At 38.5% G+C, this 14391-nt stretch overlaps 1 protein-coding gene across 1 annotated transcript in view; it reads right to left on the reverse strand.

The window, feature by feature from the left end:
* Positions 1-14391, reverse strand: part of LOC102853329 (UDP-glucose:glycoprotein glucosyltransferase 1-like) — a gene marked incomplete at its 3' end in the record, with an annotated part of 247403 nt that overhangs the window by 96074 nt on the left and 136938 nt on the right. Inside the window, exons 11-12 of the mRNA XM_006903121.1 lie at positions 10496-10587; positions 6451-6601 (exon numbers count right to left, since the gene is read on the reverse strand). Of these exons, the coding sequence (XP_006903183.1) occupies positions 6451-6601; positions 10496-10587 (243 nt within the window). The remainder of the gene's footprint in view (positions 1-6450; positions 6602-10495; positions 10588-14391) is intronic.

The following is a 14391-nucleotide window of genomic DNA, read 5'->3' on the forward strand; positions in this document are numbered from 1 at the left end:
GTTTGGGTAAAAATCTAAGAAAGAAGAAAGGTGACCTACTGCTCCAAAGCAGGAGTGAGGCCATGTCAGGAAAATGCAAGTTGGTTTCAGGATGGAGCCTGGAGGTTCCAGCTCAGCCTCTGGAGTTCTGAACCAAAAAGCACTAATTTCAGGGAAAGAAGTGAGAACAAACCAGAGTTGTAAAACAAACTGCTATGGACCAGGCTTATCTCTGAACTGACCTGTGGAAACCACTGACTTCCAAGAATGAAAGGAGAACCAACAGGAAAAAAACAAATAGTGTGTGTGAATCCTCTGGCAGTTCTGTGCTTGAGACAGATCATAGTTTACACTTCTGTTAACTTTGAACGAATTTTTTGGAGGGGGAGAATCATCTTTTCTTTTTTGTGAGAAAAATTTGTATTTAGAATTAGTCAGCTGGACTCAGTTTAGATGATTCCAATTTTCCTGGCAACATCCAAAGCACCATAGTCAGGCGCAAGTTGAACATAGGCCTTCTTCTCTCCACCAGGCCTAATCAAAGTGTTGACCTTAGCCACATCAATGTCATAGAGCTTCTTTACAGCTCATTTAATTTGGTGCTTGTTGTCCTTGACATCCACAATAAACACTTGTTATCTTCTAAAAAAAAAAAAAAAAAGAAATCTTCTGTTTAGCTCTTTAGTATCTTGAATTCATCCCTATGTTTTGGCTTCTCTGCACTCTAATCCAATATTGAGACTCATTTCTGACATCAATTTTGGCCTTTTCTTTCTTCTCTTTGTAATAACCTTTTGTTCTCTTCATGGATGATAATCTTGATATCCTCCCATAACACATCTGGTCTTCTTTGCTCATTAGGGTTCAAGGCCTCAAACCTGTTCCTGGGATGATTTTCAAATTCATGTGGGACAGACTCAAGGTCATATGTTGGTTCCTCTGGATTCAATTTACTTTTCCCTAGCTTCAGCTTGAACTTACATATGAGTGGTTGGTGGTTTGTTCCACAGTAAGCACCTGGTCTAGTTGTTACAGCTGACATTGAGCTTCTCCAGTGGTTTGTTCAACAGATCTAATCAATCTGAGTCCTACGCATACCATCAGGTGAAATCCATATGTATAACTTGCGTTTATGTTTCTTATAAAATGTATTTAAAATGAAAAAACTGTTGATTGTGTAAAATTCAATCATTCTACCTCCAGCTAGATTTCTGTCACCAAGTCCATGTTTTCCAACTACTGATCCTTCTTCTCTATTCCAAATTTTGCATTCCAGTCACCCATTATTACTGGGAAGAGTATACAGAGTCATTGTACTGAAAAGAATTGGCAGATACAGAAAAATTTCATGAAACAACGTATGAGCAAAAGCCTACGGTGATGAAGGAAGAAGTTCAAGGAGCTTGAAAGAACTGGCAAAAATTAAGGCTCCAGGAATTGGTGGTATGCCAACTGACATATTTCAACTAACAGATGTTGCCCTCGCTATGCTCAAAAAGTTGTGTCAAAAAACCTGGAGGACAACCATTTGCCCAACTAACTGTAAGAGATCTATATCAGTATCATTAATATCACATGCAAGCAAGATTCGTCTGAAGATTTTCGGAAAAAAGTCAACAGAGAACTGCCAAAAGTGCAGGATGGGTTTTGAAGGGGTCATGGTACTAGGGATATTGTAGCTAACGCTAAATGGATCTTGGCTGAAGGCTGGGAATACCAGAGGAATCTGTGCTTCATTGATTATGCAAAGGCATTTGAATATGTGGATCACAACAAACTGGCTAACTCTAAGAGTAAGGGGAATCCCAGAAAACTTGATCGTGCAACTGCGAAACCTATACTGGGACCAGGAGGCAGTAATCAGAACAAAGCAAGGAAATGTTGCATGGTTCAAAATTGGAAAGGGTAAACATCAGTGATATGTACTATCCACATAACTTTTTACTCTATATACAGAACAGATTATCCAGGAGTCTGGGCTGTATGAGGAGAAATATAGCATCAGGACTGGAGTTAGATTCATCAACAATCTGCATTATGCAGATGACACAACCCCGCTTGCTGAAAATGACGAGGACCTGAAGCACTTGCTACAAGTGGTCAAGGACTCCAGCCTCCAATATGGATTGAGGCTCAATATGAAGAAAACACCCCACAACAAGATAAAGGTAAACAATCCAACTGAAAAATGGGCACAGGATATGAACAGACGCTTCACCAAAGAAGACATTCAGATGGCCAACAAGCACATGAAGAAATGTTCAAAATCCCTAGCTCAAAGATGCAAATCAAAACAGCTATGAGATATCATCAAACCCCAGTAGGAATAGCAAAATTTAACAGAACAGCAAGCAACAAATGCTGGCAAAATTGAGGAGAAACTGGAACCCTTATTCACTGTTGGTGGAAGTGTAAAATGGTACAACCACCGTGGAAGGTGGTGTGGCGCTTTCTCAAAAGGTTGCAAATAAGGGAGCTCTGGTGGCCTAGTGGCAAGACACTGCACTGCAAATCCAGAGGTATGGGGTTCAAATCCACCAGTTGCTCTGTTGGAGAAGGAGGGGGGCAGTCTCTTCCTGTACCAGTCAGATCTGATTTGATGGTACACGTAAAAAAATAATACAATAAAAAAAATTTAAAAAAAAATTTGCAAATAGAGATACCATTTGACCCAGCAATTCCACTACTGGGAGTATACCCCAAAGAGACCATAACTGACACCCAAGCAGATACATGCACACCCATGTTTGTCGCGGCTTTGTTCACAATAGCAAGGAGTGGGAAACAAACTTAAGTGCCCATCAATAAAAGAATGGATAGAGAAGCTGCGGTATATTCACACAATGGAATACTACGCTGCATTGAAAAACAAAAAAGTCATGCAATATTATTCAAAATGGGTGACCCTGAAGGACATTATGCTGAATGAAATATCTCAGTCACAGAAGGACAAATACAGCATGGTGCCACTGTTGTAAAACAGGACTGATACCGGATTTGAGGGGAGACTGAGAAAGACAGGATAAATAATGTATACAGCGTTGAAACAAATGAGGGAGAAAACTGTTTAAAAGACATATGTGATTACATATTATTGTCATGACAGGAGTACAGAACGAAGGCTACATAGTGGACGGGGGGGTGGGGTCGGGTATGGGAAGCCAAACTACATTATATGAAAACACTTGTTCAGGAATTGAAGGAATTACAAATTTTAAGTTAGGATTTCTCTTGTGGCAGATCATAGAAAATGAGCTGTTTGTTCCCTGCAGACAGGAGACAGCTAGGGTCCCCCTAGAGATGGAATGTTACTTCCTGAGCTAGAGTTCACCCTGAGGTACCAAGGCAATCCTTAAGGTTATACCAAATTCTTGCATTTACTAATCCCTCTCTCCTGAGTCAAAGGGAAGGTTTTCAATAGAAAGAGCTTGGCTTCATTTACGAGGAATTTCTTTTATGATTTGCTTCCCCTGATTATCAATAAATACGCAGAGAAATATGACTTGAGATCTTCAGTCGAGAACTGCTGGCCTCCTGTTTTTTTGTTTGTTTTTTTTTTTAATTTTTTTTATTATTTTGTGTGCGTGTACCGTCAAATCAGATCTGACTGGTACAGGAGGATATTGCGCCTCCTTCTCCGGCAGAGCATCTGGTGGATTCGAAACGTGTTCCTCTGGGATTGCAGTACAGCTTCTTGCCACTAGGCCACCAGAGCTCCCCCTGGCCTCCTGTTTTATGCTCTCTGTTCTATCTCATTCCTGACTGACTGTCTCATTAGTAATAATTATAAAAATACTTTACCCTCAGTCTGCAACAGGGGCGTATTATAAAACAATGAAAGAATTTTTCTTTTACTTTTCAATGAGAAGAGTGTACTGGTGGGGAAAGAGGTGGGTAGGGAGAAAAAGTGCAACTATGAATAAATGGAAATCCAAAGTCTCTGTAAATTTTCATTAAAATTAATAATAATAATAAAAATTTTTAAAAAAAGAAAACAAAAATTCTCACCACTGGACCAAGTGGCAACATCAGGATGGATGGTGAAGAGACTGAAACTTTAGTTTGCTTAGCTCTAGAGTCAACACTCTTGGTACCAGCAGTCAGGAAATCAAAAGACATATTGTGATAGGAAAGTCTTCTGTTAGAGATCTCTCCAATGTACTGAAGTGCAATGGTGTCACTCTGGAGACTAAGGTGTTCCTGACACAGTCCATAGTCTTTGCAATCACCTGCTATGTGTCAGAGAACTGGACTATGACTAGGGATGATAGTAGGAGAAGTGATGCCTATGAGCTGCAGTATTAGCATATTGAATGTACCATGGACTGCTAGGAAAACGAACAGCTTCATCTTAGAGGGGGTTAAACCAGTCTGCTCCGTGGAGGCAAGAATTCTGAGCCTTCGTCTGACATACTTTGGACATACTGCAAGGAGGGACCAATCCTTGGAGAGAGACATCATGCTTGGAAGGGTGGAGGGACAGCACAAGAAAGGAAGACACTCTATGAGGTGGATTGACTCAGTAACTGGAGTAGTGGGTGGGGGTGTGTTGGAGACAGTGAGACTGGCACAGGATAGAGTAGGATTTAGGGCAGATGTACAAAGGGTCACTATGAGTCACGGGCGACTCAACGGCACATAACAACAAAATGCACATCAAAAGATGTGAACACAAAGGGAAAGAGAGATCATGAACTAAGAAAAAATATTTAGCAAAGACACATGAAACACTAAAGAACAACGAGATATGTCCTGAAAACTGAGTGGCCAGAGTACTCCTTGGAAGAAATGATGACAATGCTTCATCTTTCATAGTTTGGATATATAGCTAGACAAGATTATTCCTTAGAGAGGGACACCATATTTACACAGATGGAGAGTCAGCTTAGGAGATGAAGACCCTCAACAAGGTGGACTGACGCTGTGACTTCAGCAATGGGCTCTAGTGTTTCAAACAAGATGAAGATGGCATAACATCAGGACAGGACGGCTATTCACACAGTCACCATGTGCGTGACTCAATGGTACGTAACAACAACAGCATGTAACAAGGAACTAATAAAAAACTTTAACACCTTCAAAACAGAGAAACAAGAAAATCCAATTAAGAATAAATAGAAGTCCTACAACCAGGAGAGAACATAACAGATGAATGAGATCTTCTAAGAATCAAATCCCTGTGCATAACAATAAACTCCTCCAATAGGGTAAAAAGGAAAGTGACAGGACTGGGAAAAAATATTTGGTAATGACATATCTGATAAGGAACTCACATCAAAAAATATACAGAATACTCCACCACAACAAGAAAAAGGTAAATAACCCAACCGAAAAATGTCCATAGGATATGAACAGACTCTTCACCATAAAAGACATTTAGATGGCAAACACAGAAAACTAGAAATGTTCAAAATCCCGAGTTATTAGAGAGATGTTAATCAAAACAACTATTGGGGGGGAGGAAACAAAAAAAAAAACTATAAGATATCATCTAACCCCAGAAACAATAGCAAAGTTCAATAGAGCAGCAAACAATAAATGCTAGCGAGGTTGTGGAGAGATTGGAACCCTTATTCACTGATGGTGGGAGTGTGAAATGGTGCAATTACTATGGAAGGCAGTTTGATGTTTTCTCAAAACGTTGGAAATAGAAATACCATTTGTTCCAGCAACTCCACTACTGGGAATACACACTACGGAAAAAAGAACTGCCATCCAAAGAGATATATGCACACTCAGGTTTCCTGCTGCGTTATTTACAACAGCAAGGAGATGAAAGCAACCAAAGTGCCCATCAACAAATTAATGGATAGAAAAATTATGCTTTATCCCTACAATGAACAGTACACAGCACTGAAAAACAATGAATTAATAAAACATTACACAACATGGGTGACCCTGGAGGACATTATGCTCAGTGAGATACCTCAGTCACACTACTGTTATAAAGCAGGACCAACTAAGGGATTGAGAATAGAGTAACATAAGAGTGAATAGATAATGACTATTGCATTGGAACAAATGAAGAAAAGAACTGTTTAAAAGGAATATATGATTCAGCATTATGAGCACAATAGCCGGGAATTATAGGTACTCTGCAAAGAGGACTGGAGAGAAGAGGAAGAGGAAGGGAGTAACTGTTTAACAATGAATGAATATTTAATTTTAAATAAAAAGTTAACTGGAAGAGACGGAAGGGAAGGAGAGGGGGTAAAATGTTCAACAATAAATGAATGAAAATCTAACTTTTCTATAAACTTTCATTAAAAATCACAAATGAAAAATTTAATTTAAAAGAAACAGGACATTTCACAAAATAAGGTATTAAAATGGTCAACAAAGACATGAAGATATGCTCAACTTCATTTATGCCAATAAAAGAGATGGATAGAATCCATTTCTTGCTCATAAAATATAATTTCTTAAACCATATTACAGAGAGCCTGGAAAGGGTCATTAAAGAGTACTTACTAAAATGGCAGGATTCCTGATGTCTACTGCATAGTTGGCCTCAGAGGGCTGCATGTTTAGTTTCAAGATATTATGCAGAGAAAAGCCTTCTATTCCCAATCTGTGAAGACCTTCCATTACTCGTGCTTCATTCCGCAACACATCAGATAAGCTGAAATGAATATGTATCAATAGTAAACAAACAAAATGCTTTAAAACCTACAATCTTCCTCTTCATTTTGTCAAAATATGTAAAGCAAAGTAAGGACAGATTTGTTTTCAAGCTTATATTTATTTATACTTGTATTTATCTGTAATTATTTATGTATATATGCACAATTTGTGAATGAGCCTTAAATTTCTATTTTATACAGCTTTAAAATTTTTCTTTTATTTTTTTCCCACTGTTGTTGTTATGTGCCATCGAGTCGCTTATGACTTATAGTGACCCTATGTACAACAGCCCTAAACCCTGCTCTATCTTGTGCCAATCGCACTGCCTCTGACACACCCATCCCAATTACCACAGTCACTGAATCAATCTACCTCATAGACGGTCTTCCCCTCCTGCACTGTCCCTCCACCCTCCCAAGCATGATGTCCCTCTGCAAGGATATGCCCCTCCTTACAACATGTCCAAAGTATGTCAGACGAAGCCCCAGAATCCTTGCCTCCAAGGAGCAGCCTGGTTTAACCCTCTCTAGGATGAATCTGTTTGTTTTCTTGGCAGTCCATGGTACATTCAATACTCTTCTCCAGCACCACAGCTCAAAGTCATCAAGTCTCCTTCTATCCTCCGTAGTCATTGTCCAACTCTCGATGCATAACAAGTGATTGCAAAGACCATAGCGTGTATCAGACGCACCTTAGTCTTCAGAGTGACACCACTGCTCTTCAGTACACTGGAGAGGTCCTTAACGGCAGACTTTCCCATCACATTATGTTTTTTGATTACCCGGCTACTGTTGTCATGAGTGTTGACCATGGAGTCAAACAGACTAAAGTTGTTAACAATCTCAATCTCTTCACCATCCATTCTGATGCTGCCAATTGGTCCAGTGCTGAGAATCAATGTCTTCTTGATATTGAGCCTCAATACTCAAGGCTGCAGTCCTTGACCCTCTGCAGAAAGCATTTCAGGCCCTCCTCAGTTTCAGCAAGCAAGGTTGTGTCATCTGCATAACACAGATTGTTGATAGATCTTCCACCAATCCTGACTCCACACTTCTCCTCATAGAGCCCAGCCTCTCGGATAATCTGTTCTGCATACAGGTTGAGAAGGTATGGAGATAGGACACATCCCTGGCATACACCCTTCCCAATTTTGAACCATGCCATGTTTCCTTGCTCTGTTCTGATGACGGCCTCTTGGTCCAAGTATAGGTTTCGCATTAGAATAATCAAGTGTTCTGGGATTCCCATTCTTCTTAGAGTCAGCCACAGTTTGTTATGATCCACACAGTCAAACGCTTTTGCATAATCAATGAAACACAGATAGACATTCTTCTGGTATTTCCTGCTTTCAGCTAAGATTCATCTAACATCAGCTACAATATCCCTAGTACCACGACCCCTTCTAAGCCCAGCCTGGACTCCTGGCAGTTCTCTGCTGATGTGCTGTTACACATGTCGTTTTGCGATAATCTTCAGTAGAATCTTGCTTGTGTGTGAAATCAATGATACCATTCTATAGTTTCCACACTCTGTCGGGTCACCCTTCTTTGGAATGGGAATACAGATCTCTTCCAGTCAGTCGGCCAGGGGGCTGTTCTCCAGATTTCTTGGCACAACTTGGTGAGCACATCCAGGGGAGCATCTGTTAACTGAAATATGTCAACTGGTATACCATCTATTCCTGGGGCCTTATTTTTTGCTATTTCCTTCAAAGCAGCTTGAATTTCTTCCTTCATCACCATAGGCTCTTGCTCATATGTTATTTCATTAAATTCTTCTGTGTCTGCCAGTTCCTTTTGATACAGTGACTCAGTATATTCTTTCCATCTTCTTTTAATACTTCCTGGTTCATTTAATATTTTGCCTAAAGCATCCTTTATTATAGCTGCTCGAGGTTTGAATCTGTTCTTCAGTTCCTTGAGCTTAAGAAATTCTGAAAGTGTTCAGCCCTTTTGATTTTCCCCCTCCAGCTCCAGATATAAATTTCTGTGTTTTTTCATACATTTGCACATAAAATATCTCAGACTTTTAAAAGTAAGCTACTACTTATGTTTATATCACTATTAATACCTGTTCACATAAGCACATATGCATGTGATCACAGAAAACCCTGGGAGAATTAAAACCAAATATGAAAGCTTGAAGGTACAGAGAAGATGAGGAGAATGGTCAATAAAGAAAAAAATATGTACACGTATCCTCACATCAACATTATTTACAACCATAAGAAAATGGTAAGAGCCCAAAATTTCATCAAAAAGCAAATGGACTGAGAAACTGGTACAGTCACACTATGCAGTACTAAGGATTAACAATTTAGTAAAATACTATGTAACATGGGAAAATCTAGAGAGCCTTATTGTTGAGTAAACTCAGTCTCACAAATACAAATATTGCATAATACCATTATTGTAAAAATAGATAATTAGTAGAATGTGCACATTGTTGTTCTTGTTGTCGTTAAGTGCCATCGAGTCGTAGACGACTCATAGCAACCCTATGAATGAAAGACCTGAGCATTGTTCATAGAGATTCTGGAGGAAGGTCATTTCAAAAGTGCATAAAAGTCCAAAATCAGAAGCGGGGGTAATCATTAGGACAACAGAGTTTAGTAGGTGGAGTAGGGGTAGGGTGAAGAAATGGGAAAGATTCAAAGGGGACTTTAAAAGAAGGTAAAACAGTAAACACAGATCAATGGTAATTAATTATATGGGATACAGTGTATAGAAATGATTGCATGAAACACATTGTAAATGAAGGATTGTAAAGGATACAATGTATATGAATGAAAAACAATGCAAACAAATTATTGTATGAAAACCAATAAAATATATTTTTAAAAGTCTAAGAAATCTTTGTAGGGAGTTTATAATAATTGTCAGCTGATAATATTTTAATTTTTTTAAAATTTCTATTAAATAAATCACTCAAAAACAGATATAATCTTTTTGTGTCCACCTCTATTTTACTTACTAATTATTATCTCTATAATGCAAAAAGTTAATTAAAAGGCTCAGTTTAAACAATGTAAAAAGTATCTTTTAAAGCATTAGCAACCTACTTTTGCTTTAAATATTCATTTATCCTGTCAATTATGTCAATTTTCATTCCAAAGAGAAAATCTGAATTCTGACTGCCTAAATCCCTTCTTCAAAGATAAGGAATGCAATTGAGATCTATTCAGTCTTGAACCACATTTAATAACAAAAGCAAATCACATATTCAAAGCAGACTTTTTGATGCAGATAACATTTTTAGGTGAAACTACTTCACTCTGCTCTCAGAAGCAAAACAATCTGTCCTTTGCTACATTTCCATGGAAAACTCTAGTCCAGTTCTGTTGCCTCAGTGGTAAGGAATTGTGCTGCCATGGCAAAGGCACATGGTACAAATCCATCAGATTCTCTGTAGGAGAAAGCTAAAAGATGGGCAATCTCCTCCCATGAAATTTACTAGCCCTGAAAGCCCACATCAGCTACGGGTTGCTTCCAACTCAGCAGCAAATAATAACACTGGCATCGTGGAAAAGTATTTATCCTTAAGTAGACATAGCATGGTAATACAACCCAAACCCAGTGCACTTAACTACATTTTTCGTCATGGCTGCCCTCCCCTGGTTTACAAGGCTTCATCCCTCACTAGAGGGACTGATTATTATCTACCTATAGAGTAGTTAATGAGTTTGACCAATAGGTAACACACCTTGCACAAGGGTACTTCCTGTGATTTAACAGGACAACATATTTAATCCCATCGTATCACCTACATGCATTCCCCTTCTACTGTGGGCTTTGTAAGCAGCAGCGCAGATGAATAACAATCTCAAAGTATCACAAAGCATTATAGTTACAGAGATTTTCTAGGAAATAATAAAGAAAAAAATTATCCATACCTGAATATATCCTGTGTATCTAAATCAATGTGAAGTCCATTAATGAACAGAGCTGAATCTCCAGGCTGCAATCCTAATGTTCCTTTGAAATACTAAAAGATTAAAAACAATTGTTATGGAGCAGCTACAGAATGTGTAATTAAAGCATGCCATTGTCTCTGCCTCTATTACATATGTGAATCCTGATATCATATTTTCTCCTTATTTACAGTTAGAAGTTAGCTCCATTTTGGCTCTATCACATATGTGAATGCTGATGTCACATTTCCTTATTTACTGCTAGAACTCCATCAGGTTTCAAGGTCTGACTTGTCATCTCTGGGAAGGCTAAGAAAGCAAACTTTTGGGACTCTAGAAATAAAGAGGACTAATTAAGCAGTAAGTATTAATATTTGACAACTAAGAAATGTTTGATTTTTCTTATGCGACCACAAAATAATATATTCTCTCCTTTTCTTCTCTAAATTGCCTGTAAAAGACTGATCCAGTGTATTTTCCTTGTAAATTCTTTGCCTAAGAAAAGAATCCTTCATAGGCAAAGAAAGTGATTTATACTCTTATTAATTTTAAAGCTAGAAGTCAACTTCTCTATACTCAGGGTTCACATTAGGATTCTCCTGTCCATGTGAAATTATGGATTTTACAGAGTCTTATTAAATTACTTTTAGGATTAAGAATATTATCTAAAACAATTTAAAACCCCACACTTCATAATCCTTCAAAATAAGGCACACCAAGAAATCTGGAGTCACTACATCGAGGACAGGGCATGATGGTGGTATAGTCCACTGGGTGACCAGAAAGAGCAAGCGTCTGACCATTTAGAACAAGTTGTGTACACAATGGTGCTGCAGTCCACTAAGTGACCAGAAACAGTGTGCATCGCCATTTGGAATAGCTGTGCATTCCGTGTGGGAACCAGGGCTGAGACAGTACCCAAAACCACTTGGCTACTAAGAGAAAAGATGCAACCTACCAGTCTTGTCCCCTGTACCCACCACCACCACACCAGCCACCAAAGAGATGACAGGGCCCCCATCCTACCCAATCCCTCACTATTTAGTATCTACTGCCAGGTCCACATTCAGGAGGTCTTCTTCAAAAGTCAAAGCACAGGGTTGTGTTTGGCCTGTAGATGCCCTCTGCGTAAGCAGGGCCCTCTAACTGGGGACCATGACATTCTTTGGACACTCTTACCAGCATCTTCCAGAGTCCCATTTAGATGAATTTCACCTTTCCAGAGTGCTCCATATTTGGGGATTATAGGTCAACAAAGGCTATCTTTTCACATTGGCTATCTGACTGGCTACCATACCTCTAATCGTCCCCTAGACTGTCAGACTAGACTAGACTGACAATTTCTAGACTGGTGGACTAGCCTAGGGTCCTCTGTGGACAGCAGAAACTCTATCCCAGGCTATAGGTCCCACTCCTTGATGCCCATGAGACTGGAAAAAGTGCCACTTGAGACCTGGGTGCCATTGCAGAACTCAACCACCTCTTAGGTGGGCTGAAACTCTGACCTCAATGAACACCCAAACACCAGCATTCTGCTGGACTAGTGGACACACTGTGACAGGTGAGACAGCTGGCCTCTGCTCATCACAAAAGAGACAACAGCAACTATCAGGTGATCAGTCCCCACAACTCCATGCCCCCACCTTTTTCTTCCTCATTTTCAACTTTCTGTAGATTATTACATTTTTGTCTCTTATTTTGTATTATATTTAGCTCATGTAAATTTGGTTTTTTCCTTTCAAATTTTCCTGTCATGTAGTTTCTTATCTCTATTTTTCATTTTTCTTAATAATTCACTCTCTCTTACTCATGTTCGTCTGTTTTACCTCTAATATGATTCTCATTGAGTTTGGCCTCCTTTCAGTTTTGATTTTTCTAACTTCTTTTACTGCTCAAACTTGGGAGTATTATCTGTTGTTTCTGTTTCAGTCTGTTTCCCTTTTTCTTTTGTTCCATCTACCAGCAGACAACAAGAGTATCAAATCGTACTCATATAATTCCTTCCAGGTATAATCAATCCAGTAAGACTTGCTCCTCTAGACTGACAAAAGATGACAAACAACAATATAACAAACAACAATACAACAATCAATACAACAGTGAAAAAAGAACTACACACACCTTCATCCTCTATTACAGCCTCAGAATGAAAGAGGTGAGACACTAAGAATTAGCAAGATAGCCAGTGGCATTACATACACTCCTAGTTCAATCAGTTATCAAAACAACGCTATAGAAATACATACACTAAGACCACAATGGATAAGAGACACCAGCCTGTCAAAACAGGAGGACAAGATGAAACAAAAACTGACCCAAATACAGAACCAGAAATGTTAGCAGCTAACAAAGAAATGTTACTAGATCTTCCTGACAGAGATTTCAAAAGAATGACAGCTGTCTGTACTGGATGAGGGATAAACTGAGGAAATTATAGACAAACTCCAGGACAACAGAGCAATTCTAGAAGAATTACATAAAACAATATAAGATAAATACATAAAAACTTGGGGGAGAACCCACAAAAACAGCAAACTAAAATTCAGGACATTTAAGTAAAAAATCTTCTCATCTAGCTAACACATCAGACGAAAAAAACAGCAGTCCAGACGCAACAGAATACAAACCCTCCAGTAATAATGCCTCAGAAGAATATTCAGGAAAAAAAGAAAGAAAATGAAGTATAAGAATTACATAGGAAACCACCAAGAGGAGTAGTTTACAAGTGATTGGTATTCCAGAACAGAAAAACAAAAGAAACCACAGGAGATCATTGAAAATACGCTTTAACAGCAATCCCATAAAAAGTGGGCTTCATAGCAGCTATGATAATTAAACATCAGAAAAACATTTTAACCCAGGACATCAATAAACAGAGGGGAAACGTCACATCTCAATAGATGCAGAAAAGGTATCTCACAAAGTTAAACACATTTTGTTCACAAAAACACTTTCAACTGAAATATAAGGAAAATTTCTGAATACAAAACCAATGATCAATATTATTCTCAATGGAGACATTTGCAGATGAGAACAAGACAAGGTTGCCCTTTATCAACACTTCCATTAATAGCTAACAGGAAGTAATAGAATAAGAGGGGAAGAAAAGAAAATTTATCAAAACTAATAAAGTAAAATTATCTGTTTTCAAATAAGAACAACCCATATAGAGAAAATCCAAAACACTCTTTAAAAAAATCACTTAATCTAATTGAGAGATACAGCAAAGTGACCAGTTACAAGAACCAGCTAAAATATGCACACCCATGTTTATTGCAGCTTTGTTCACAATAGCAAGGAGTTGGAAACAACCTAAGTGCCCATCAACAAAGGAATGTATAGAGAAGCTGTGGTATATTCACACAATGGAATACTATGCTGCATTGAAAAACAAGGAACTCATGAAATACTATTCAAAATGGTTGAATCTAAAGAACATTATGCTGAGTGAAATATCCCAGTCACAAAAGGACAAATATTGCATGGTGCCACTGTTGTAGAATGAGAATGACCCTGGGGTTGGGGAGAGGCTGAGTAAGATGGGTTCAATAATGTATACTGAAATGAAACAGACGAGGGAGAAAACTGTTTAAAAGAGATATGTGACTAGGTATTTCTGTCATGACAGGAGTCTAGAGCGATGGCTACATGGTGGAGTGGACCTGGGGGAGGGTTTGTAAAACAATGAAAGAATCTTTTACTTTTCCAAGAGGGTAGTGTTCTGGGGTCAGGCGGGAGCCTTGGGAGGGGACAAATCTATGACAATGAATGAATGGAAATCCAAAGCCTCTGTAAATTTTCACTGAAATTAATAACAAATTTAAATTTTAAAAAATGAATTAAGTTAGAGTAAGGATGGCAATGGATTTATAACTGCT

This window comes from Elephantulus edwardii, unplaced genomic scaffold (assembly GCF_000299155.1).
Source record: "Elephantulus edwardii isolate Elephantulus edwardi_28Jun2011 unplaced genomic scaffold, EleEdw1.0 scaffold00512, whole genome shotgun sequence".
Lineage (NCBI taxonomy): Eukaryota > Metazoa > Chordata > Mammalia > Macroscelidea > Macroscelididae > Elephantulus > Elephantulus edwardii.